Below are 26,698 nucleotides of genomic sequence, written 5' to 3'. Positions count from 1 at the left end.
ACATTAAGTTCTGGTGACAAAGTTTATAGCCACAATATGTGTTCTAAAAACACCTATAAACCAATAAGAAAAAGACTTCACAACAGAAACACTGGCAAAGGCTAGGAAGAGGAAACTTGAAGTGCAAGAAACCAAATGTCTAGATGTTCAACCCTCTTAATAACCAGGGAAATGCAAACATCAATACAAGGTAAAATAATGACTACTAGTTTCAAACTCATCCTGCTGACGAAGTTCAAGGTCCATTATCAGTAAGTGTCGGCAAGGCTCTGAAAACAGGACCCCGTGCACTGCTGGTGGCAGTGTCGCTGGGCACCATCTCACTGGTGAGCAATGTGGTGAACTTAGGGAAGAGGAAGGGCTCCTGTCACCCACTCTTCAGTGTCCCGGGGTCTCTCCGAGAGAAACTCCGACGGACACAGCAAGAGGTGAGAGCAGACGTTCCCAGCAGCAAGTTTGTTTTCATTGCTCGCGGGGGGGAGGGAAAGTACACTGGAGTGTATTTATTCAATGAAATACTATATAGTGGTTAAAAGGAATGGACCAGATATTCTCGTTTCAACACGACTATATCTCAAAAACAATGATGCAAAAAAAAAAAAAAAGCAAGTTGCAACCTGATATGGACTGAATTACATTCACATACACATTTAAAATACCAAAAAGCAGGGGTATGCGCTGTTTGCTGCTGCATGGTAGGAAATGCATCAAGACATATAGGTGGGAAGTCCAACCTCTGGGAAGGGAAGGAAATAGATTCCGACAGAGGCGCTGGCCTCATCCACATCCATAACTTTCCATTTTTACAGAGACATAGGAGCGGACAGCGCACTGAGTCCTGATCCTGTCGCCTTCCAAGGCAGCTCCACCCCTGGCCTCCCAGGGATCCCGTTAGGTGAACAAAGATATTCTACTTTTCTTCCCCGCTTAAGTTCCAGTTGGGTTTTCGTCACTTGTAACCAGGAGGCCTGCCTATACTTTCTTGCTTTCTCCCCCCCACCCCCACCCCCAGTTCTTGCCACCTGGTAGGTATTCCATAAATATGCGGATAAGTGAACCTGTCCAGCAAAGGGAGCCGCCAACTCGCAGCTCTACCATTTCTTTTGGGGGAGCCCTGAAGGTTAAGAAAGAGCATTCCGACAAGGGGCTGGCACAGCAACTTAGGGTAAACAAGTCCCTTCCCGCTCGGCCTCAGTTTCCTCCCAAACGACGGGTCCGGCCCCTTCCAGCCCCAGCACTCTATGATTCTCGGAATTGTGTCCTTTCATGTCGAAAACAACACTCGGGCATTTCACAAAAGCACCCAGCCCCCTTGTTACCCTTGGAACCACGCAGCCCGCTTCCCTGGAACCCGGGCTGCACAGAGCCGGTCACATGAACTCGGGCTTTCTTTGCCGTGCCGGGTTTCTTAGATCCCTTTGTGAGCGCAGGTTTTGAAAGGGAACGACCCGGGTTCTGGGTTTGAGAGGAGCAGGGGGATCCGGCGGGAGGAAGGCTGTCGGAGCCAATCAAGCCGCCTCCAGACCCCAGCACGTCGCCTTGGCTGCGCGCGGCTGTTTGTGCTCGGCTCTCCCGCCTCCGGGTCTCGCCCCAGGCTGCCCGGGGAGGCGAGGACCCCAGGTGAGAGGCCAGGGAGGGGGGGACCCCGGGGGGGAGGCCGAGCGGTTCGGCCCGGGCTCCACGACGGGCTGGCCCGGGGCTCAGGGCGTGTCCGTCGCCGCCTGGCTGCTCGCTCGACACTGTTCGCTCCTACCGGCTGTAGATGGAGCTGTCTGGGTTCCTGCAGCCTCCGACGAGCCTCGGAGTGTTTCTCTTTAAACGGCCTGAGAGGGACATGCCTCCCAGGATGCAGTTTGTATCAACATGGCAGCTGCTGTGCAGCTCCCCTGCTGAAGAGGCGCCGGGACGGCAGCGCAGCTCGCAGCCGGGGCCGGGGCCGGAGCCGGGGTCGCAGCCGCGGCCGCAGAGGGGCCGCGCGCGGGCCGGGGGCCGGTGCTGAGGGCCGGGGCCCAGCTCGCGGCCGGGGCGCAGCCCGCCCGGCCGCCCGCACCGCCGCGCGCCCCGCTCCGACGCCGCCGCCCGGCTCGGCCGCTCCGTCCCCGCCCGCCTGAGCAGGCCGGGCCCGACGGCCGCGCGAGCCCGGGCGGGGAAGGCAGGGCCGGGCGGGCGCCGCCTGCGGAGAGGCCGGGAGGGGGGCCGGCCTGCGTGGAGCCGCGCGCGGCGGCGGCGGCGGCGGCGACTCCGGCCCGGGCCGGACAGCGCAGGGCCATGGCCGAGGCGGCCCCGGCTCCGGTGAGGGCGGCCCGCGCGCGCACGGACGCGCGGACTCGGGGCCCGGGGGACGGCCTGCGCGTCCCCGGCTCGGCGGCCCGGCCTGGGGTCTCGGTAAGGGACACAAACGCCGCGACGTGGGGGGCGGGGGGCGGGGGGCCGGAGGGCTCGCGCGCCCCTTAACGGGAGTGGGGGTTGGGGGGGAGGGCTGCGGGATGGCAGCGGGGCCGAGGAGCCGGCCGCCGTCCGGGCGAGGCTGCGGGGACGCCGGGGCCTGGCCCGCTCGCGGGCCCGGAGGTGGGCGCCCCGGGCGGCGCGCCTCGCTCCCTGCGGAGCCGGCGCTGCGTCCGTCGGGGTTGCCGCCGCACGTTTTCCGCAGAGCTCGCCCCCGCCGAGCCTCCCGCGGCCGGAGCGCGGCGCTGACGCGGCTCTCCCCATTTCGCAGAGCGGAGACACTGAGGCACAGACACCTGGCGGCGACCCGGCCGGCCTGCCCCAAGGTCACGTAGCGAGTCATCCGTGGCCCGCTGCCCGCGTCCCCAGAAATACCAGCCTCCCGGGCGGCGGGCCTGGACGGGGAGGGGGGCGGCTCTGGCGGCGGCCTGCCCTGGATTAGGGGCCTGGCCCGGCTCGCGGTGGACGCGGCCCGTCGGGGGGGAGGTGACGGCAGGGCGAGAGGCCGGGCAGCGCCCGGCCGAGCGGTTGCGTCGTGGGGAGCGGGTGACCCTCGGGCTCCGGCGCCTGGGGCCTCCAGCCCCTGCCTCCGGAGGGCCCCCTGCCAGATTCTGGGTGTCCAGACGGATGGGGTCGGGGGAGCGAGCTCCTAGGGGTTTGGTGGCTGATGTTCCTCTTTAATGGGCCATTCTCGAAAATCGGTCCTAAAATCTCCCCGCAGACCTGCTCTTTGAGATGCGGTGGCTGTGCCTGGGAGCAGGATTGCTGCATGAGGGTCAGTGCCTCTGAGCCTCAGTTTACTGGTGTGTACAGGAAGGGGTCGGGATAAACGCTTCCTAAAGAGCCTCCCGGTTCAATACAACTCATCATCATCTCTTGGAAAAACAAAATACAGTGGAGATTTCAAAATGCCCACCTCTGGGTTGAGGTCTCCAGGGCCTTTGAATGGTATATAATTCTGAGTGAACCACACCGGGTCATACAAGAAACTGGCATGGCTTTCTTTTCTTTTCTTTTCTTTTCTTTTCTTTTTTCTTTCTTTCTTTCTTTCTTTCTTTCTTTCTTTCTTTCTTTCTTTCTTTCTTTCTTTTCTTTATAAATTGATAGGAATGGTTCTGTATTATTCTGCTAAGATAAATGAAGCCTGGAGACCCCCATCCACTTGGGATACAGGAGGCAGGGAGAGTCGGTTAAATCCTGTGATAAAGGTCCAGAATCCTCTCTGCCCCCCCCCACCCCCCATGGTTTGAGAATGCAAGCTTGTTCATCTTAGATATTATATTTACAGCTCCATCCCTCTCCTTGGCCATTTCTTTATGCTTAGGGTAAAATCAAGCCACGGGTTTATTGGTACTGACGACATTATAGCAAGGGGCTTTAATTTGGGGGTAGAGGAGGGGGTGTGCTCCTGTGGCCCCCTCATCCCTCAGCAGTCCTCCAAATCTGGAAATGGGAAGAGCCAGGCTAATAATAGAGAGCAAAGAAATGGTAGTTTCCTTGAGCTCTGATGAGACTGGTTGGGAAAGATATCTTAGCCTGCTGGCTCTCTGTACTGTACTGGATGGGGCTTTTTGTCATGGTTTTAGTTAAACCCCTGTATCACTCAGGGATACTAACTTGGCCCCTGGGGATTTTCCCTTCTTCCTAGTAGTTGTAGACAAATACCCTAATCCCCCTCCCAGCACAGGGCCCTGATGGGCTTATTGTGTTGCATTATGCTAGTCACTTGCCCTGTGTCTGAGGCTCCCGTCCCACAGGCCTGGCCTCTGTCTGCCTTCACCGGTGAGGAGCTGAGAGGTGGCTTACTTGTTGATGAGTCTTCAGGTCTAGGGGTCTGCAAAGCCCTTGAAAGCGTTTGCGGACTTTTGTGTGTAGGCCGGTGTGTGTTTTTTCGGGGGGGGGGGGGATGGAGAATCCCTAACTTTCGTTAGGGTTTCAAAGGCGTCCCTGACCCCTGGCTTTCAGCGGCCCTGTCTTTATGGGCAGGGCCTTCCCTAACATAGAACCTACCCCCAGGTCTTTGGGAAGTCTCCATGCCTCTGGATGTTAGAGGTGGAGAGGATTCAGAACACTTACCGACCAGCTGCCCGGAGGCCCAGGTTCTGCGGCCAGCCCGCTGTGTGACCTTGGCCGAGTGAGTTGGCCTCTCCATGCCTCAGCGTCTTCATATGCTAAGTGTGGGGAATGGTTCTCAGAGTCCCTATTTCATAGGGTTTCCTGGGGATTAAATGAGATAACCCTTTAACATGCTTAACACTGTTCATGGCACACAGTAAGTGCTGAGTAATTGTTAGCTGTTATCTGACTAATAGGCTCTCACATCTGGCTAGCTGCAGAGCTCTCGGATCGTACTTACCTCGGAAAACATTCTGCCTGAACAGGCCTTACGTTTTCAGTTCTTGGCTTGAGAGTGTGGTGCTGTCTCAGTTAAGGCTCTCGTGAGTGAATGAATGAGCAAATAAAGGAAAGAGAGCGGGAGGAAACGTAAATAGGTTTAGGCTCTGACAGGTGACCGAAGGAGCGTCATTTTTGTTTTTGTTGTGACCCAATCACGTATACTGTTCATTCATCCAGCAGACATTTATTGAGCACGTACTACATGTCAGACTGGACACCAGGGATATACTCCTTTTCAAACAAAGAGAAGGGGCATTTCAGTTGTATTAAAGATCGCTTGTGTGTGGCACAGTGACAGGCCATTCAGATTCGCTGAAGGAAGATTATGAGGAAATGGACAAACATGTTATAGAAGGAATTCTGTTCAGCTCCAATAAAGCTATTGATTGTCTGGATAAGTAAATACAGAGCTGGTCATTCAGAAGACCTTGGCTTCACCTCCCCGGTGACACAAGAATTCTCTCAATGTGAATGTAGCAAGGTGGGGAACAGGAAGAGAGTGAATAAAGAAAGTCTCAAAAGGAATCGATCTTTCTTTTGGTTCTAGTCCCCACCAGCGTTGAGGCGAGTCACAGAACCGGCTGACTTCGGCTCTGTTTCCAGTCTGTCCAGGCCTTGGCTCCTCAGTTCCCATCTCACACACCACAGGGAGGAACCCAGACCACCAGGAGTGCACCTGCCTCAGTGGACCATCTGCCCCGGGGTCTTTGCCTCCCGTACAAAGACTGAATTGCCATATCCCTGGCCTGGCTGAGGGTCTCTCTTCTCTCTTTGCTTATAGCCTGGACTGCCCAGAAGCCCACTCAGCCTCCCCAGGAGGGGCTGGGTCCATAACACATGTCTCAAAGTCAAACCTATACCATATAAATCCTTTGAAAAATGCTATTGGCTAAGTCAGTAAGCTTTTATCAAAGAGCCTGGGAAACAAGGTAATTGTGTGTCCTCGCTACTAGAGTAAGTGAGGGAAAGCATGAAGAGGGCTGGGACTACCTGATCATTCACATAAGAAGCAGTGGGGCCAGATGGCACGTTCATCTTCCAGGTAAGTCCTCGAACAGCCCTGGCCCCACCGCTGTCTCCTCCCACCTTGCTGGGAGTCTTGGGGTAGTAACAGTGCCCGGCACTGATAAAACTCTGCTCTGTCGTTTTGCCAGGTTTTATTTCATTTTATGCTCAGTGCTCAAACTCAGCGAGGTGGTCTTTGTTTCCCGTGTGAGGACACTGCGAACAGGTCGAGTAACCGGGCAGCGGTCCGTGTGGACAGGACCGAAAGCCAAGGCCAGCATCCGTCTCATACGCTGCTGGTCATGGGTAGATCCTGTGAGGCATCTGTTGTGAAGAAAGAGACGCCTCCATCAAAGCAGAAGGTGGCATGGCCGCCCTTTCTTGGTTGTTAGTTGTGCTTTTGTAACTGATCTCTGAATCAGCGTGAGGTTCTCAAGAAGAGAGTCGTGTCCGTGGAACAGATCTTGATTGCCAATAAACCAGAAACCGTTTTTTATGTGGGTGCCTAACTTTGGCGTTTATCTTGCCAGCTGGAGACTGTGGCCTTCAATCCTGCCCTTTCTTTCCTTGACCACAGGTCCAGCAGCTGGACATGGAGACCCAACGCTCCTCACCTCTGTCCTTCCCCAGTGTTCTGCAAGAAGAGACCCCACGTCAGGCCCCTGCTGGACCCCCCCGAGAAACTCTGTTCCAATCGCGTGTTGTTCCCCCCAAAGAAATTCCTTCTTCGTCTCCCCCCATTCCCCGACAAGCCTCCCTGCCCCAAACTCCCAAGCTAGAGACCTCTGGCCGAATGCCACACGTTCTCCAGAAGGGACCCTCACTCCTGTATCCTGCCGCTTCTGAGCAAGAGACTCGTCTCCAGGGTCGCCCGGCTTCTCAAGAAGAGACCCAGTATCTGCCCCCAGCTGCTGCTGAACAAGAAATATCACTTCTGTCCCACTCCACCCCCCACCAAGAAGCCCTCCTCCACTCGCCTGAAGTTCCTGAGAAAGACCCCCTGACCCTGTCCCCCACAGTTCCCGAGACCGACATGGACCCCCTCCTTCAGAGCCCAGTTTCCCAAAAAGACACCCCCTTCCAGATCTCTTCGGCAGCCCAGAAGGACACACCGCTCCCAACAGCAGAGATCACCCGCTTGGCCGTGTGGGCTGCCGTCCAGGCCGTGGAGAGGAAACTGGAGGCCCAGGCCATGCGGCTCCTGACCCTGGAGGGGCGGACGGGGACGGCCGAGAAGAAGCTGGCGGACTGCGAGAAGACGGCCGTGGAGTTTGCAAACCATCTGGAGAGCAAGTGGGTCGTGCTGGGGACCCTGCTGCAGGAGTACGGGCTGCTGCAGAGGCGGCTGGAGAACATGGAGAACCTGCTGAAAAACCGAAATTTCTGGATCCTGCGGCTGCCCCCGGGCAGCAACGGAGAAGTTCCCAAGGTAAGAGCTATCCCAACTGGGGCTTCCCAAGGAGCGATCTGAACTGGGACGTGTTCTAGGAATTTCATATAAAAGAAGGGAAAAGAGATGCTTAAGAAGGAAACAAATACTGGGGGCTCAGTTGGTTAAGCGCCAGACTTCAGCTCAAGGCATGACCTCACGGTTTGTGGGTTCGAGCTCCGCATCAGGCTCTGTGCTGACAGCTAAAGCCTGGAGCCTGCTTCAGATTCTGTGTCTCCCTCTCTCTCTCTGCCCCTTCTTGCCTCGCTCTCTCTCTCTCTCTCTCAAAAAATAAATAAACATTAAAAAAAATTAAAAAAAAAAAAAAGGAAACAAATACAATGATACCTAGTTGCCAACATTGCTGCACTAAACCCAAGATGGCCCAAATTCAGATGATTTGTCCCGTTAATAAAACCCTACGTGAATAGAAGAGAATGTCCGACGGCATCCTAGTGACCAGGGACCGTCGATTCGGAAGGGTGTTCAATTCACAACAGGTGTGAACCCGTGGTTCACTGTTGAGGTGGACGGAGAACTTGGTGAAATGTTCCAGGGCTCTGTCCGGCCTGATACTTTTATCAGTTGACTTATAAATTATGTTGATGCCAGTAAAAAAATGTGATTTCAAGAGGTATCCTAAAAGGCTAGGGAGTGGTTGGGTTTTAATATTATGTCCCAGAAGATCCTGATAGAACTTGAACGTGGACTGGTTTTCTTTCTGTTCTTTTGTGTGTTGTCCCTGTTCACAGCCTTATGTAGGGAAGAGACTTGGACAACATTCTGTAGGCCAGCGCTTCTCAGATGTTCTTGTGTACTTGAATCCCCTGGGGACCTTACTAAACGCAGAATCCAATTTAGTGGGCCTACAGCGGGCCTGAGGGGCTGCATTTCTAGCAGGTTCCCTGGTACCATGGTGCTGGTCTGCAGACCATGCTTTTAGAGCCGCAAGGATTATCCTAGACAGAAAACGGACCAGATAAAATGAGGCCCTTACTCTGTGGGGCCAGGACAGTGGCTAAAGTCAGGCCAGGTTTCTAGAGAGATCCGTGGTGAATACCTACAGCTGTGCCTTTGGGCCTAGCCCACTCCAGTCCTAAGAAGAGGTGTTTGAGCCAGGGCGGTGCGGGGGGGGTGGGGGGCAGAGTGGAGCCTTTCACCGCCTTGTGATTTGGCAGCTGAGGGCCTGTGACTGCCTTCCGGTCGGTCCAAGCTGAGCTTGTGTGGTTTCAGGTCCCTGTCACCTTCGATGATGTCGCCGTCCATTTCTCAGAGCAGGAGTGGGGGAACCTGTCGGAGTGGCAGAAGGAGCTCTACAAGAACGTGATGAGGGGCAACTATGAGTCTCTGGTTTCTATGGGTAAGGAGAAGGTTCACTTATGGGGGGCTTCCTCGACACTGGCCTGGGGTTTGGAAACGTTGGGAGTTCTGTGCTCCAGTGCTCCCCATAGTCAAAAACAAGGGACACTGGGGCAAGGAGGGGGAAGACAGACATCAGGGTCTCACCTTTATATGAGTTTCCCCATGGTGTGTGTGTGCGTGCGTGTGTGTGTGTGTGTGTGTGTGTGTGTGTGATGAATTTGTCCAGCAAACTATTATTGAACATAGTGCGAGGTGCTTCACTGAGAAGCACGTTACTTAATCCCCTGACTCTCCCTTGAGGGAGACGGGACAGGTGTTAGTGCTCCCGTCGGACCATCCAGCTGACCGAACATTGTCCCTGATGGAGGGCGTATGTCCCCCGGGTTCTGGTCTCCACTGTGCATAGAGAAGGCTGTGACCCAGGAGTTTAATACTCATGCCAGATCCCTACCAAAAAGTCACAATTTCACTGAGAACTCTAATACCCCAAAGTTTGTGGATTCTTGCTGTTTTCATTTTAATAAGAGTATTTAAGGAGGCAAACCTGGGAAAATATACTTTAGTTTTATAGGTATCCTTTTCTCTGTGATGGGAAACTCTTTGGACACACACAAAAAGTTAGAAAAACACTATATATGCTGTTGCATAGAAACTTTGATTCTTGTCAGAACCGTTAATTTTCTGCACACATACCTCCCCGGTAGGACTTTTTTCTTTTTCATTTTTTTCTTTTCTTTTGAAAGTATATACATAATTGTGAAAATTCAGCAATCTAGATTTATATAGTAAGGAGCAATCCCTGCCCTCCCCCCAGTACTTCTCCCCAGAGGAAACCACCACAGACCCTTTGGCAGGTATTAATGCACACACACACACACACACACACACACGCACACACGCACGCACACACGAGGCAGGTACTCGTGCATATGCAGTCTGTGGTGTGCACGAATGGGATTGTTCACCTATTCTACCGACCAGTAGGCCGTAGACAGCTTTCCATGTCAGCTCAGAAAGACGGGGCAGCATTCCAGGTGAACCTCTGGGCATTTGACCTTTCTGCTGTCGGTGAGCGGCAGGCCGATCGCGTCTTCTCGCTGCCACCAAACGTAATCGACATCTCTTTGTATTTACGTGTGCTTCCGTGAGTATTTCCACGGGACAGATTCCAAGGAGGAGGTTCGCCGAGTAAGGAGAGTGCAGGTTTACAATACCACGGCCACTGCCTCCAGAAGGCTGTGTGTGTTTACAACACAGAGTGTGACAATGTCGTTTCACCCTGGCCCGAACCGATGTCCTTCCATTTTAAATACTTGTCTTTTCTGTCGGGTGGAAAATAACACTTCATTATTTAAGTATGTCTGTCTTCGATGACTGGTGAACTGGTGTATCTTTTCCTGCGTGTGCTGGCCACTTGCATTTCCTCTGTGAATTACGTACTTAAATTTCCTTTTTTATTTTTCACTTATTGTAGAGGCTCTTTATATATAATGATGGACGTTAACTATTTAGTATAGAAGCCTCACCTATGACAAATACGTGCACATGTATTTCCTCCAGGTTTATCTCATAACTCTGTCTCCAAAGAGCTTTAAACTTTTTTTAATGTGAGGCACACTATTACTATCGAGTTTGATGGCTTCTAGGTTTCATCAGGATTAGTTTTTCACTCTAGGAGATTTCAAATCTCTTGGGTCTTTGTCATGAGAACCTGAGCAGGCATTGGCGGCAACGGGAGCCACAGATGACAGAGGGCCAGTTTCCACCGGTGGAAGGCGGTGCCTGCTGCGGCTCCCTCGTGGGAGGCCCTGGTTAACGCACATGCGTGCAGGCCCACGCACACATATACACGCACACGCGTGCAGGCCCACACACACCAGGGCCCCTAAGGAGAAGGGCTGGGAACTTGGCCCGTTTCTCTTCCGACACGGCCACTGGTAGGGTGGCTGCTCCTAGGGTCCCGGTCACCCAGGTGACACCTCACCACACAGGATGCCTTCTTTCCTTCCTTCTGCCCAGACTATGCAATTTCCAAACCAGACCTCATGTCGCAGATGGAGCGTGGGGAGAGGCCGACCATGCAGGAACAAGAGGACTCCGAGGAAGGCGAGACGCCCGCGGATCCCAGTGCTGGTGAGTGGCTACTGGGTGGCCCGGAGCTCTGCCTTCTAGATCTTTCAGCACTCAGGGGGCCCAGCATGGAGCGTTGCAATCCACAGTAGACCCCGGAGGGGTGTGTCAGCAAGTTGTGTGCGGGAAGGAGGCCTGCAGGTACTGGGGCCTGCTGGAGGCCTCCTCAATCCCCAGTGGCCCAAGTGGCCAACAAATAAAAATGCCACTGGGTTCATCGTCTTAGGGAGTGTTTGCCCTTGTCTCACTCTTGCAGGAAACAAAACCAGAACCGAAAGAAAAGTGGTCACTTGGCGGGATGCTAGTGATCATGCATTCTGGAGCCCCCCAGAGAAGGGCCACACCCTGGGTCCTACAGCCGGTCAGTGGAAGGATAGGGACAGGCAGACTTGACCGGGAATGTTGTGCAACATGCAGGACAATGTCTAGGTGGGACAGTTTGAGGGGCACTCGGGTGGCTCGGTTGGTTGAGTGTCCAGCTTTGTCTCAGGTTACGATCTCGCGGTTTGTGAGTTCGAGCCCCGCGTCGGGCTCCGTGCTGACAGCTCAGAGCCTGGAGCCTGCTTCGGATTCGGTGTCTCCCTGTCTCTCCCCTGCTCTCTCTCTCTCTCTCAAAAGTAAATAAAGATTAAAAAAAAATTATTAGATGGGACGGTTTGATGGAGGCAGCAGAAAGGTGCCAAGCAGGACTGGCCATATTCTCAAGTACAAACTCCAGTGTCAGGTGCCTGCCCTAGAATCCCAGCTTCTCTGGTCACCCGTGGTTTGATGTTAGTTACTCAGCCTTTTTGGAAACTTGTTTTCGCCATCTACAAAATAGGACTGGGAACAATACCTAGGGCCTGATGGGGTGACTGGCGTGCACCAGTGGCCCAGTAAACCCCAGCTGTTCTCATTCTGCGTGGGGTCTTGTCCCTCCCCAGCCGCCCTATCCGTGGCCCACATGCTTGCCCTGCGGGTGCTTTCGTGGTGCACAGTCTGTTTTTGCAGTTCCTGCTCTGGAATCGCCTTTGGGCTCGTATCATCTACCTTGAAGGTCTGCAGCGAAGCTGATGCTTGTCCTTCGCAGCCAGACATCATTGGTGATCATATCTTTTGAAAAAGGATGACAGTCTCGCGGGAGAACTCATTGGAGCCTACAGCCAGGTCTTGTTATGAAGTAATGTCGCCTATTCCGGGACCTGTCAGCCGGCTTCCGGCAGGAGGCCCAGAGACACCGAGCAACGTCAACCCTGTGGACCGAAAGCAACGGCAACTGACAGAAGAGACAGAAGCCTGTGGAAAATGGGTGCTGGCATCCTTCAGAGAAAGCCAGTGGCCTTACTTCCTAGAGACTCACACTGAGAGTAGAGGCTCCTCTGAATTCATTCTGGCAGACAAAAAAGACGATTTAAAAGTAGGCGAGAACGGGGGCTTGGGGACAAAGTATAGTATCTGGCAGAGGGTCCTTTGGTTTGGAAGAAAATAAGCGTATCCAAAAGGCTCGCGTGGCCACAGCCAAAAACGAAGGTCAGGTGAGAAGAAGAAACATATCTGAAGCAGAAGAAATGAGAAAGAAGGCCTCGGAGGCTGAGAATGAGAAGACGGGAGAGCGGTTTATGGTAAATACCCTAAGGTCCGGTCTGACGTCCCAGGAGGATTTTGTGGTCCACGCACTGCTTCTCTAGCATCTTCTTAGAAGCGCTGGGATGACAGCATCGATCCCCGAACCCCATCGATGTGTTCACACCCTCATCACAGATGGGCCTCCCACAGGGTAGGGCCAGAATTGAAAGCAAATCACCTCAACCCACTCTGCCTCAGGCCGGGTTTGTTCCGGCACACGCACATCTGTGGCCCGAGCTTCCGTGGGAAGCGGCCGCCTCACAGAGGCTGCCTTGTGTGGCTGGAATGTGCCATTTGTTCCACTGACCATCTCTGGCGTCTCAGAGCCTGGACTGGAGGGAGGACAGGGGAGGACGTGGGAACCAGCATCACACAGGGCTGGCTGTGAACTCGCACCCCGGTGCGAGACCAGAGGCCCTGGCCTCTGGACAGTGGGATTGTTCTGTGAATCTGCGGTTATCTGAGCCCCAGACGTGCTAGTGGTAACCTGCCTGTTCTTGTGTCTTCTCCCTGAGAAGGGTGACTGCAAAACCAGCTCTGGTGTGATACCGGTGAGGAAAAGCCTAGCACGTTGAGAACTTTCACAGTTCCAAATGCATTGAACATGACAATTTTATGAACTGGCTAAGTAAAATTTATTCAGTAAACTGTTATTTATGGTTTGGATCCCTGAGGGCAAGGAGATCCAAAAATGATTCAGATATCGACTCTGCTCTCCAAATACTCAGAGCCCGGGCTCCCATTCGTGGCCCTGTGAGGGGGCAATAGAGGCCCGGTGAAGCCAGGTGCCGTTTTCACCTAACAGATGAGCAGAGAGTAAAACAGACCAGAAGGCATGGCTGAGATCCAAGGTCTCAGGCTTTTTAAAAAGCAATTTGATATTTTTTTAGTCTGTAAATACGTTTTAAATATTTCAAGTGTTCATATACTTGACCTAGTAATTTCCTTCCCTTTCTGAGAGTCTATAGCACGGAAGAGAATCCAAACGATGGATTAAGATGTACAAATATTTTGTTGCATGACAATAGTCTCTTAGCCACTAAAATCATAAGTGAAGTTTGTATACCATATGTTTCATTTGTATGTTTGTTACTTAGTTCATCAATTTGCATATGTCAAGAGGCTTATAGCAATAACTAGCCCCCCTCTACCCCCCACATTTAAAATTACAGTAAGGAACGGTGGGAGAGCTGTGGAGGCAAGCATCCAAGCCCAATCGACTCTACTGAGATAGGAGAGCAGAAAAGGCCTCTTTGGCAAGTGGAATGTCTAGTGGGAACTTAAAGAGCAAGTAGGAGTTCCACTTGCCCCAGGGAGAACTTACTGGAAGGAAGGAAGTCTGGAAGCTAGGAGACCAGGCGGAGACTTTTTGTAGTCCAAGCAGGCAACCGTGGCGTCGCCCAGGAGAGAAGCGGGTATTTCCGAGATCTGTTTTGGCAGTAGAGACTTCGAGACAACCTGCAGTTGGCGGGTGTTGACCGAGGGAGATTGTCCCCCCGCCCCGCCCCCCCCCCCGCCTGTGACTGCAGTAGAACAGTAGATGGAGGACAATAGGAGGTGCAGACCTAGACATATGACAAGAACATGTCAGGTTTGAGATCCCTGCAGGGGTTCCAGGAGAGAGTGTTGGTGTTGAGAAAGCAGCTGAATAAAGAGTTAAAAACAGAAATGTGAGCTAGAGACAGACATCTGGGCATTGGTAGCATAGGCCCAGTCTGGAGAGGGAGAGGAGAAAGAGCAGAGGCCATGCCCTTGGGAGCCCTGAATTTTAGAGTAAATTTGGCGATTTGGAATATATCAGTCTGGGTAGGGCCTAGGCGTTAATATTCTTTAAAAGGCTTCCAAGATGATTCTCATGCACAGCCAGGATTTGAAAAAGGAAGGATGAAGCAGAGGTACCGAAGGAAACGGAAGGAGTGGTCAGAAAGGTAGCAAAAAATTAGGATAGTTGGGGCCCAGCAGGCGGCTGGCTCAGTTGGTAGAGGATGCAAAATTCGGATAGCGAGCGCATTGTTGGGTATTTCAAGAGGAGGGCGCTTCCAGAAGCAGGGAGCGTGGTCAACCATGTTGGATCCTGCTGTGCAGCTCAGTGAGGCAGAAACTGCCATGTCCACCAGTGACCTCGGCAGGAGGAGCGTTGGCGGTGTGATGGAGTGGATGGAGGGGAGAATGGGAGGGGAGGGAGGCAGCGCCCGCATCAGTGAGTGGGGATGGAAATAAGGGGGCAGTGGCTGGGGGAGCGGACCCTGTCTACTTAAGATGGGGATCGCTAACGCCGAGGAGGGATACTGATGGCAGTGATCCAGTTGATAGGGGAAGTTAATGATGCAGAAGTGGAAAATGTAAATGTAACATGAAGTCCATGATGTAAACAAAGGATAGGAAAAAAAAAATTCAATGGAGAAATGCGATTTCATTATGTTTCCACTTGACTTTTTTTCCTATTTTTTGTGTGCTTTGTAGAATGTTCTGAAGTAAGTATATATTACTTCTTATTCAGTAAAAATAATTTTTGACAAAAACAATGCATGAAGAAAGACTTCGAGTTAAAGATGGCAGGTTGAACATGTGTTTACTCCTACCTCCCAGAATCCTTCTAAAGCAAGAGCGAAGGGACTTTTAAAAGGAATGGACAAGGAGACAACAGCAACCAAATCTTGGAAGTCTGAAAGCAGATGGCTGGGTGATTACTGATTTAGAAAGCTAAATCCAAAATTGGTATTGGGGAAAGCAGAAAAGAAACTCGATTTGCACTCCACCCCCCATCCCTACTCAAGACTTGGGAATCAGCAGTACCAGAGACTCTAGGTATCTTTGGAAATGGGGGCAAAAGTGGTGTTAAAAACAGAAGATTGGTCAAACATCTTTTTTTTTTTTTTTTAATATTTATTTTTGAGAGAGAGAGTACGAATGAGGAAGGGGCAGAGATGGGGGTGGGCAGAGACTCCGAAGCAGGCTCCCACTGATATCCTGATTCGGGTCCAAACTCACAAATCATGAGATCATGACCTGAATTGAAGTCGGATGCTCAGCCAACTGAGCTACCCAGGCGCCCCTGGGTAGATCTTTTAAAGAGGCATTTAAACACTACCATATCCCCTCCGCTGCCCCCTTCAATCCCTACAACTGGCATCTGCCTCTGCCAACCCCGGTGGACAACCAAGGCTTACTCCCTGGAGAAGACGAACACGAGGATGTCTAAACGTGGACGCCAGGCACAATGGAGGGTGGGCACAATGCTGAAAACAAGGGAATCAGTGAAACTTGACCTACACATGTTGAGATCTCCAGCCTTCCTCCCTAACCGGACTCCAAAATGATGCTGACATCCAGGACGAGACCTCAGGGCAGTGTATTCGAAGAGTCTTGTCCGGAGACTTTTGGGACCAGCCCAAGGTATTTCCCAGTGAAATGACTCCGTGAAGTCATCCTGTTGGGAAACCCGTCACTAGCAAGCTCTACCTAAATACACCAAACTTTAAATCTCTTTTGAGTATTCTACTTATAAATAGAAAACCAAGAACCACAGACATTTGGGGAAAGCCTCTAATATACAGAGGCCAAAGGAAAAGAAAGCAGAAAAAATAGATTCCAAAGAAACATGGACCATGCAGAGAAATTTAAAAAACTATGTTTTGGGGCACCTGGGTGGCTCAGTCGGTTGAGCGTCCGGCTTTGGCTCAGGTCATGATCTCGCGGTTTATGAGTTCAAGCCCCGCGTCGGGCTCTGTGCCGACAGCCCAGAGCCTGGAGCCTGCTTCAGATTCTGTGTCTCCCTCTCTCTGCTCCTCCCCTGCTCACACTCTGTCTCTCTCTCAAAAATAAGTAAACATTTTTTTAAAACTGGAAAATATTTTCCAACGATTCTAGGGATTTATATCAGCCAGACCCTTCTAATTAATGTGAGAAATGAAATCGAGACGTTTTCAAGGTCTCCTGTGCACACCCTCTCTCAAAGTGGGGGAGGCGCTTTGCTGAAATGAGGACGTAAGCCGAGCAAGAGGTGTTAGGAGCTCCAACATGAGCGAGGCGAGGCAAATCCCTGGGGTGCTGCTGAAGGGGGATCCCAAGAAGACAGCTGTGCACCTGGAGGCAACCAGTCCAGACTGGAGCACATCAGAAGGTTCTAGAAAATTTTTCTTCAAGTAGATGAAAGTAAGAAATGCCCATTATATCTGAATGTTTTGAAGAGACCGTTACAGAGGAGGTTGGGGAGTTTAGAGCCCACTTCATGAAAACAGTAAGCTAAGCCAAGGGAAAAAAATGATCAACTCCAGGGAAAGCAAAAACGTTCGCAGACAGACAAGTAACTGTGGTATATACTACACATTCGATTTTACATAACATTTATGTCTTCGAGTCATGTGAACACCTGAAATTAATCCAGCCAGAGTTGCAACCTAAATTGGAAGGATGAGGGATTTGGAAAAGGTTTGCCTGGATGCGGAGGGATGGTCTTCATGTTCAGCTCTTGGAAGTCAATAGGTGATGTTTAAATTGAAAACTCGAGGAGTATCAATAGATGTCTATTCCTTAGAGTTAGGAAGGGGAATGACAAAGGAATCAGCTGGAATTGCCTCTGGGGAGCAGGAAATAGTGGTTGGGAGTGAGGGAGAGCTCTTTAAAAACACATTTTGAAAAACTAACCCTTAGCCTGGGTACATATATAAATTTTTTTTTTTAAGATTTTTTTTTTAACCTTTTATTTATCTTTGAGAGAGAGAGCGCGCACGAGCAAAGGAGGGGCAGAGAGAGAGGGAGACACAGAATCCGAAGCAGCTCCAGGTTCCAAGCTGTCAGCACAGAGCCGGACATGGGGCTCGAACCCACGAAGTGTGAGATCATGAACTGAGCCAAAGTCAGACGCTCAACTGACTGAGCCACCGAGGCGCCCCTAAGATTTTAAAAATTAATATGCCAAAAATTTTTAAAGTCTAACAGAAAGTGCAGCTATAAGAAGGTTGGAAAGCTAGTGTTGACCATCATTGCTTTGCTTTGAGCTGATAGGGAAGGTTAACGTGGCAACACTCATTTTTACTTTCCAGTAAAACTCTGAAGTTTCATCAGCGCAATTCAAAAAACGAATGCAGAGAAAGCGAAAGTCCCACACAGTTCTCTCTCGCAAGACAACAGTTTATTCCTTCTAATTTATGTGCACATAACACATACACAACTTTAATTATATAAAACATAAATACCTTCTCATTGTAAAAATATATATATATATAGCAGTACGTACATTGGGAACTCGCTTTTTTCAATTGCGTCTCTTTGACTTCTTTGCATGTAAGAACATACAAATCTTTTTTTTAGTAGCAGACTATAGTATTCTATGTATTGATCTCATAACTTATTTAAATGAACTCCCACTGATGTACATTTAGAGTGTTTACAAGTTTCAGTGCTTCACTAAAGATCCTTTGTAAGTAAATCTTATGCACTTGTCAGAAAGTTGTTTAGAAGTAGACTTTGTGGATAGAAGGGTAGACCCATTAAAAAATTTGATACATACTGGGGCGCCTGGGTGGCTCAGTCGGTTGAGCATCTGACTTCAGCTCAGGTTATGATCTCACAGTCTGTGAGTTCGAGCCCCGCATCGGGCTCTGTGCTGACAGCTCGGAGCTCTGTCTCTCTCTGTCTCAAAAATAAATAAAAACATTTAAAAAAATAAATTTAAAAAAATTGATACATACTTTAAAAATGTCCCTCAAGGGGCGCCTGGGTGGCGCAGTCGGTTAAGCGTCCGACTTCAGCCAGGTCACGATCTCGCGGTCCGTGAGTTCGAGCCCCGCGTCAGGCTCTGGGCTGATGGCTCAGAGCCTGGAGCCTGTTTCCGATTCTGTGTCTCCCTCTCTCTCTGCCCCTCCTCCGTTCATGCTCTGTCTCTCTCTGTCCCAAAAAATAAATAAATGTTGAAAAAAAAAATTAAAAAAAAAATGTCCCTCAAAACTGGGGTGCCTGTGTGGCCCCGTCAGTTGAGCGTCCAACTTCAGCTCAGGTCATGATCTCACAGTTTGGGGGTTCAAGCCCCACATCAGGCTCTGTGCTGACAGCTCGGAGCCTGGAGCCTGCTTTGGGTTCTGTGTCTCCCTCTCTCTCTGCCCCTTCCCCACTCGCACTCTGTCTCTTGCGCACGCGCTCTCAAAAATAAACATTAAAAAAAAAAAAAGTCCCTCAAAACAATTGTGCCAATTTATACACCTTCGGTTTTATACACAACCATGTGACTACCTGTTTTCCCCACACTGAAGCCGATATTAGGTATTATTTATCTTTTTATTATTTGCCCAAAGTGATGGCTAGAAAAGACAATATTTTGGTGCTTTCATTTGACTTCTGTAAGAGCAGTGTCGAGCCTATTTTCCTACCTTTATTGATCACCAGGATGTCTTGTCTTATGAATTATCTTCTGCTTATTGTCCTTTGGGATTATTCATCTTTTTATTGATTTGTGAAAGCTTTTTAAATGTTAAGGGTATTAGGTCTTATTATGTATATAAATATATGGTTTACCTTTGTATATAGTATTTGTGTGGGGGTGGGTATGGCTGTTTTAAATTGTTGTGTGTTCAAATTTATCATTTTTTTTAACGTTTATTTATTTTTGAGACAGAGAGAGACACAGCATGAATGGGGGAGGGTCACAGAGAGAGGGAGACACAGAATCTGAAACAGGCTCCAGGCTCTGAGCTGTCAGCACAGAGCCCGACGCAGGGCTCGAACCCACGGACCGTGAGATCATGACCTGAGCCGAAGTCGGACGCTTAACCGACCGAGCCACCCAGGCGCCCCCAAATTTATCAGTTTTAAGTTTCTGCGTATTCAGATTTACCCATTATTTTCTTTATGGTGACTGGGTTTCACATTTTGTGTAGAAATACTTACTCAGCCCCTTTTATTTAGTAAACATGATCACAGGTCTTGGGCCTATGAGCTTTCAAAAGCCTCTAAAACTATTTGAAATCTGAAATAAACTATTTTTTTTTTGCTCCAGAAAACAAAAAATCGCAGAATATACATAATGACACATTTTAACTAAGTGTCTGCAAATATAACATTATTTCAGCTTCACTAACTATTAAATGTGGTGCTCACAGACCCACCATACATTTGGAAACCATTTGTAGGATAGTATTTTTTTTCCCATCTTGCAGGGGTTCTTAGGAAGAATTGTACTTACAGAGATCAGAAACCAAGCACAAATTAAAGAAGTCCCTCATCACCAAACAATGTCCAGGCAAAACTAGAGAAATTCTTTCCAAAACAAGTTAGAGCTAAAAATGAGAGTGGGTATGTGTTGGGCACATTTCACGTTTGGTGTGGCTGGCCAGACGGCCTCCAGAAGGAGTATCTGAAGTCCCAGAGGGCGTGGGGTAGAGCCTCTTCCACACCTCACAGTTGTATAAAGAAAGAAAAAAGGAAAGGGAAGAGGCTGTGTTTTCTTCTTCTAATACTAGTGTGATTTCATTGTGTCTAAAGTCTTGTTTCATCAGTGATTTATTTTGATGTCGAGATGCTTGTCTTGTTGGGAAGCCAGTTGTCTCCACTCCATTCATTCATTCATTCATTCATTCATTTGTTCCCACTCCATTTATTTAAAACTTTTCCTTACTGTTCTGCCATTGGTCATAAACTATAGTCCTACAAGGGATGTGTCTTTATTTATTTTTTTTAATGGGAGAACAAATTACTGCCTATAATGTATATTTATTTTTGAGAGAGACAGAGTGCGAGTGAGGGACGGGCAGAGAGAGAGGGAGACGCAGAATCCGAAGCAGGCTCCAGGCTCTGAGCTGTCAGCACAGAGCCTGACGTGGCACTTGAACTCATGAACCTTGAGATCATGACCTGAGCCGAAGTCGGATGCTTAACCTACTGAGCCACCCATGCACCCCACAGATTACTTCTTATAAATGCAATTTGGTTGTCAATACTGTTTCAAAAGTTGTTTGGGGTGGGGAAGTCTTTTTGATGGGAGACAGCTGGCTTCCTTACTGTCTAACAAATGGAAGGGAAGCATGAAAATGTATAAACATGGCACATTTTGAGGGAAAAAGAAAGAAACGCCATAGAGAGGAGTACAGTTACATTCAGCTGAGAGCATGGTAGGAGGTTTGGCAGAGTGAGGTCTCAAATCCCACAAACCGCCCCCCCCCCCGTCCCCATCTTAGGAGGGAGCATTTCTCTGAGGTATAAAAAGCCCCATGGGTCACAGAGACAACCCAGAACGCAGGGATACATGGCCGCAAGTGCATCGCGTTGGGACCCATATGGCAAATTCTTTCGCAAGTTAGATCATTTGCAATACTTTGCTTTCAACAAAATTGAAAGAGAACCTAATTAAGTTGTCAGCTAATAGGTCATTAGAAACAGTTTTTGATGGTATGTTAACCATGTGTGCTTTCATAGCATTATAATTCAGACAAATTCAAAGAATCAAGTGATGATTCCGTAACAAAGCTCCCGCCAGCCCATCCATGTATCTTTGTAAATGAGCTTTCCCAATGCTTGTACTTATGAAAATGAAAATTAGGAATATATTTGATTCTGAACTGTGTCTCAATCAAGCAATAAGAATATTCATTCTCAGGGAGCGCCTGGGTGGCTCAGTTGGTTAAGTGACCGACTTCGGCTCAGGTCATGATCTCGCAGTTTGTGGGTTCGAGCCCCGCATCGGGCTCTGTGCTGACATCTCGGAGCCTGGAGCCTACTTCAGATTCTGTCTCCCCCTCTCTCTACCCCTCCCCTGCTCACACTCTGTGTCTGTCTCTCAATAATAAATAAATGTTAAAAAAATTATAAAAAAAAAGAATATTCATTCTCAGATAAGCAAACTAATTGGTAAAAAAAAAAATTCCTCCCATCCTTCTAAGAGACGTTTCTAATACATTTTTTGTTTTCTATCTTGAATAACCACTGTGTATCATTCTATAGTAATAATAACTAAGGATAACTTAAGCCAGGAAGACAACAAGTAGAGAGCCCTGTGGTTAGTAGAAATGAAAGCAAGATTAATCTTTCAATTTACATACACATTTTTGTGGCAGAATGGTAGACGAGGAGACCTGTGAAAGTCTTCTAAGCATAAAAATATATTCTATTAGGATAAAATTCTGTGGGTAAAGTGGGAATGGAAATAGAAGTTCAGGGTGCAAAGGGATGATACAAAAATTGCAAGTATCAAAGAAGAACTTGTTTGTGTATTTTTTAAGTGAATAATAGCGGGTTTAAAATTGTTGCGGTCCTTAGATGCCACTGGTGACATTAAAAAGTGTCGGAAAAGTTTATTTTAAAACATCAATATTTACAGTACTCCAAAAATGACATCTTTTGCAGTTACTGAAGCATTTGATATGTTTATTCAAAAAAAAGTGCAAAGGGGTACCTAGTTTTTAAAGACTACTTTAAGGGGGCGCCTGGGTGGCTCAGTCGTCTAGGTGTGTGACTTCTGCTCAGGTCATGATCTCGCGGTTTGTGAGTTCGAGCCCCGTGTCGGGCTCTGTGCTGACAGCTCGGAGCCTGGAGCCCACTTTGGATTCTGGGTCTTCCTCTCTGCCCCTCCCCCGCCCACACTGTGTGTGTGTGTGTGTGTGTGTGTGTGTGTGTGTGTGTGTGTGTGTGTGTGTCTCTCTCTCTCTCTCTCTCTCTCAAAAATAAATAAACATTAAAAAAATTTTTTTTAAAGACTACTTTAAGGAGGAGGCAAGCAAAATGTTTTCAGGTGTTTGTGAAGTCAGGGAAGATCTTCCCCTGGTGCCGGAGTCACGGTCGTGCCTGTGACCCTAGCACAGAGACCAGGATTGCAGAGAGAAGCGGGCCCTGCTGGTGGAGCGCGGTGGCCGGTGGCCCCGTGAACACTGGAAACTGGCAGGGTTAAGGGAAAGAGCAGAGGGGCCACTGTCCCCTCCCTCCCCCAGTGGGAGAGGAAAGGGGAGGAAGCAGGATGACTGAGCTAGAGCAGGAGCAAGGCACCGACGTGAGCGTGTGTGACTCCATCTTCTTTGTGAGACAGAGAATAGGATGAAAGTGTTCTGGAGACTTGGTTGTTGGGGGGGAGGTAGGCACGTCCGTGTTTAAGGCTGCGGACAGGGCGTCGGGGACCATCAGAGCTGCCTTATGTTGCCGCTACTCCCCACGGCTGGCAGGAGACAGGTTGGCTGCGTGGAAGAGGATTAAAGGGTTGCCGGGCATCGGGAAGAACGCAGCTTTGGGTCCCGTGGCATCAGCTGCTAGGAGGTGCACTTGGTGGCTCCGCTTTCCCCGGCTTTGAGCTTGGGGATCACCAGTGCCCGCGGTCAACAGCCAGGAGGCTTCACAGGGGCAGGGACCGTTGGCTTTGTTTACGAGTTTCCTGGTTTCTTTTCTCTTCCCACAACACTTATCACCCTCTAGCTTACCATATAATTTATTAATTATGTTTATTGCCTGAGGTGAGATGTGTGAGGGAGGGGAGAAGCTCTGCTATGCTCACTGATGTATCCCAAGCCATTCAAACACCCCATCGCCCATAGTTGGTGCTCAGTAAATATGCACTGAATGAATGAATAAATGAATGAACGAATGATGGAATGAATATGTTTAGGCATTATACATTTAAATTTTTTTTTTAATGTTTATTTACTTTTGAGACAGAGAGAGACAGAGCATGAATGGGGGAGGGTCAGAGAGAGAGAAGGAGACACAGAATCTGAAACAGGCTCCAGGCTCTGAGCTGTCAGCACAGAGCCCGACGCAGGGCTCGAACTCACAAAGTGAGATCATGACCTGAGCCAAAGTCAGACGCTTAACCGACTGAGCCACCCAGGTGCCCCGGTATTATACATTTATAAGTTCCTTAATTAACAAAATGATTTTCAACCGTGAGGGAGTTGATGCCGGATGGAAGAAAGTAAGACTGAATCCCTACCTCACACTCTACACAAAATAAATTTCAGATGGAGCAAAGACCTAAATGTGAACAATAAAACCATAAAAACCTTGAAATAAAATCCAGGAGACCAGATGAACCATCCAGGGGCGGAGGAGACCCTCTTAACTAAGACAGAAAACCCAGAAGCCATGAAAGAAAGAGGGACATGGGTGACCACGTGAAAACGTGAAGAAAGCGGTCTGATAAGAGGTGGCACAGAGTCAACAGACAAACATTAGATTTGGGAGTGTCTGAAATGCTTCTAAGGGAAGACGGGTTATCTTTAGCACAGGAACCAAAGGACCCTTACCGATTGACAAAAACAGAACCCGGTTCATGCAGAATCAACTAGAAAAGGCCAATAAGTAAAAGAAATACTCAGATCACCCGAGTCAGGAGAGTATCAGTAAATTGTCAATTTACCCCCATCTGAGTGAGGAAAATTTTAGGTGTCTGTCACTGGCAGGGGTGTGGGGAAGAGGATGTTCTCATGCAGGTAGAAATACGAATTGTCACAGCCTGGCTCAAAAGGAGCCTGACGACTTCTACCAGATTAAAAATAACGACACCTTTGACTCCGCGGCCCCCGCTCCTGGGGCTCTCACGGAAATAAAATCCCTAGTTGATAGGCGGCCATGTAAATCAACATGTGATTGCAGCACAGTTGATCACGCAAAAAGACCAGAAACAAAAAAGTGAATGTTCCTGTGGGAAGGGAGTGGTTGCACACACACGCAGCACTTAGGAGGAGTGCATTAGCTGTGCAGAAATTGCCGCGCAGGAATTTCTACAGGATACCTGAGAGGGAAGAGGAGGTATATGGCAATTTTCTTTTTTTTTTTTTTAAACCAATAATGGCCAGAAAATAAAAACAGATACGCATCAACTTGTTGCAGTAAATAACCACAGAAGCATAGAGAAAAATACTAGGTTAACTACAGGAGTTGCCGGGGAGGCCATAAGCTGCGACAGGGGAATTGAGGGAAAGGGAAGGGCAAATCAAAAGAGAAAAATCTGTGCACTAAAAGAGTATGTGCGAGATCCCACTTAGGCAACATGATGCCCGTGTGTGTGTGTGTGTGTGTGTGTGTTGACATTTGAAATCACCTGCAGGCCTACCGGCAAGTTGAAAAAAAAGGGCAATGTGTGTAATCAGATGCTGTTTAACTAAAAACAAACCCAAGAGCTCTGAATGTACATGTGCTCGTGCTTGTTAACTGTGGGCCGGGGTGGTGGGGGGACTCGGGGGGCTCTGGTCTGTCCGTGCCGGACTCCTGGGGCATGGGCTGGAAGGGTGTGCAGGGTGAGGAGATGGTTGGCCTTTTCGTTATTCACCTTGACTGTAAGGGAGAGAAACTGTCGACTTTGGCTGGCCTGACCCGGGAAAGGGAATTAAGATCTCTTTTTAAACCCTGGCAATACTATTTTAAAAAGTAGGGGTTGTGGAACACAAACTCTGCATCTATTTAACTTTACTCCAGTTCGTACAAGATGTCCAGAAAATTCTGTCTGCTCACTCAACCTTGTATTTCCTCACGGTCTCTAAAATCAGAATTCTTGAAATGTAAAATCTAGGCTGCAGAAACCTTGGCCGTGCAATGACCATGTTCTGGGTTCTTTTGTTTCCCTCCCCCACCCCCGTCCCCCACCCCTCCCCGCCCTCCCAGCACACGACGGGATCGTGATTAAGATCGAGGTGCAGACCAACGACGAGGGCTCGGAAAGTTTGGAGACGCCGGAGCCCCTGATGGGACAGGTGGAGGAGCATGGCTTTCAGGACTCCGAGCTGGGCGACCCGTGTGCGGAGCAGCCAGACTTGGACATGCAAGAACAGGACAACACGCTGGAAGAGTCCACCGAAGGCTCCAGCGAGTTCAGCGAGCTCAAACAGATGCTGGTGCAGCAGAGAAACTGCGCAGGTCAGTTGGAGGGGGTCCAGGCGTGGGGAGCGGCTGCCATCAGGCCCGCGGGCAGGCCCCTGCCTCGTGGCAAAGTTGGAGTTTCTCTCCGAAAGGTCATGTGGCAGTGACCGGTGGATAGGTGTGACGTCCCCCGGCGTGGTCTCAGGTGCAGGTGTCCTGCCTCAGGATTTGTAAGAATCGGTCTCTGGCCTGGGCAGAAGGTATTAACAGCCAAAGACTAGGTCAGATGAGGACCCAAAGGGACCTCAGAGATCATCTCCCTCCAGCTCCCCTCCTTCTACAGGCAGAGAAGGTCAGAGCAATTGCCCAAGGTCACGACATTGGGGCCAAGCTAGAATTTCCGTCTCCCGGTGTGTCCTTGATGGTTCTTAGGTCGCTCTGGAAGCCTCAGTGACCCGGAGATCTCAACCCCCACAACGCATGCTTTTTAAAATGCCGGACTAAGCGGTCCCTTCCCGGTAGAATCGAGCCATCACTTGTGTTTGATCGTGAAACCTCTGGGTCACCCTTCTGCACACTTGGGAGTTCTTGCTCCTCGGGAGTTCAAGAACAGTGAGGAAGTGTCGCCCTCAGCAGCCTGAGCTCAGGACATCTTTTGTGGCTGATTGATGCTGAACGGTCCGGGCAGTCCTGAGAAAATCCCCATCTTGTCATCATGGTGTATTTCTAAAACGCACCATTAGGCTTAGTTAGCTACTGTTTTGTTCAGGAGTTCTCAGCTCTATTCATAAAGCAAATCAGCCTGAACCTTTCTTCAGCCACCCTCGTCTAGTTTGGGAAATAAAATGATCTTCTACTTACCAACTGAACTGGGAAGCTTCTGCTCTTTTTTCCCACATTCTGCAACTACTGTGGGAGGTAGGAATTAAGTGAGTTCTACCGAATTTTTAAGGAATACACTTAGGTTCTGGTTTTTGTTTAGACGTTTGTTTATGTGCAAAAGAGTCATTAGCTATCCTATCAGTTTATATGCTGTTTGTACTGAGAAATGTGTCCACATCCATTTTTCATTTAATAGGTTTTTTAAAGTATTATGCTGATGCTTTAAAAAAAATTGTTCACTTTGTAGATGATTCCTTTGCAGTTTGCCTTTTTTGCACGTCATAAAATAGCACGGACATCTTTCTTAGGCAAAAGATGTGGATCTAACTCCTTGTTTTTAAAGAACTGCATGATATTCCAGAAATCCTTCTAATATGCCATATGCTGTCTCTGGAAAACAGTGAAAGACGCAGGGCAAACTCTGAGGATGTGCCACAGCAAAGCCTTACAATAGAAAGGCCAGAGTCCCCTCTGGGCACTCCCGTTAATTCTACTGGGAACCTTAGGAAATTACTGGATGGCACTTGGTGGGATTTGGAGTCCTGGGTTTTAGGGCTGTTTCATTCTCATTTCACTGAAAAAACAAAAACAAAAACTTTGATGCTCAAGGAGAGTTTTTTTTTTTCTTTAACGTTTATTCATTGTTGAGAGAGAGACAGAGCACGAGCAGGG

General features: G+C 49.3%; 1 protein-coding gene across 2 annotated transcripts in view; it reads left to right on the top strand.

Annotated features, from left to right (window-relative positions):
- Positions 1-1,566: 1,566 nt before the first annotated feature.
- Positions 1,567-26,698, top strand: part of ZNF777 (zinc finger protein 777) — a 28,268-nt gene continuing 3,136 nt past the window's right edge. The window contains exons 1-5 of one of the 2 annotated variants that reach the window (XM_030308701.1): positions 1,567-1,620; positions 6,425-7,276; positions 8,510-8,636; positions 10,658-10,771; positions 24,950-25,201. In XM_030308701.1, the coding sequence (XP_030164561.1) occupies positions 6,440-7,276; positions 8,510-8,636; positions 10,658-10,771; positions 24,950-25,201 (1,330 nt within the window). In that variant the 5' untranslated portion in view covers positions 1,567-1,620; positions 6,425-6,439. Of the gene's footprint in view, positions 1,621-2,332; positions 2,386-6,424; positions 7,277-8,509; positions 8,637-10,657; positions 10,772-24,949; positions 25,202-26,698 lie in introns of those variants that run through there. The other variant, XM_030308700.1, reaches the window with a different exon arrangement.

Source organism: Lynx canadensis, chromosome A2 (genome assembly GCF_007474595.2).
Source record: "Lynx canadensis isolate LIC74 chromosome A2, mLynCan4.pri.v2, whole genome shotgun sequence".
Lineage (NCBI taxonomy): Eukaryota > Metazoa > Chordata > Mammalia > Carnivora > Felidae > Lynx > Lynx canadensis.
Note: the sequence above shows the minus strand (reverse complement) of the source record. Positions and strands in the feature narration are given on the sequence as shown.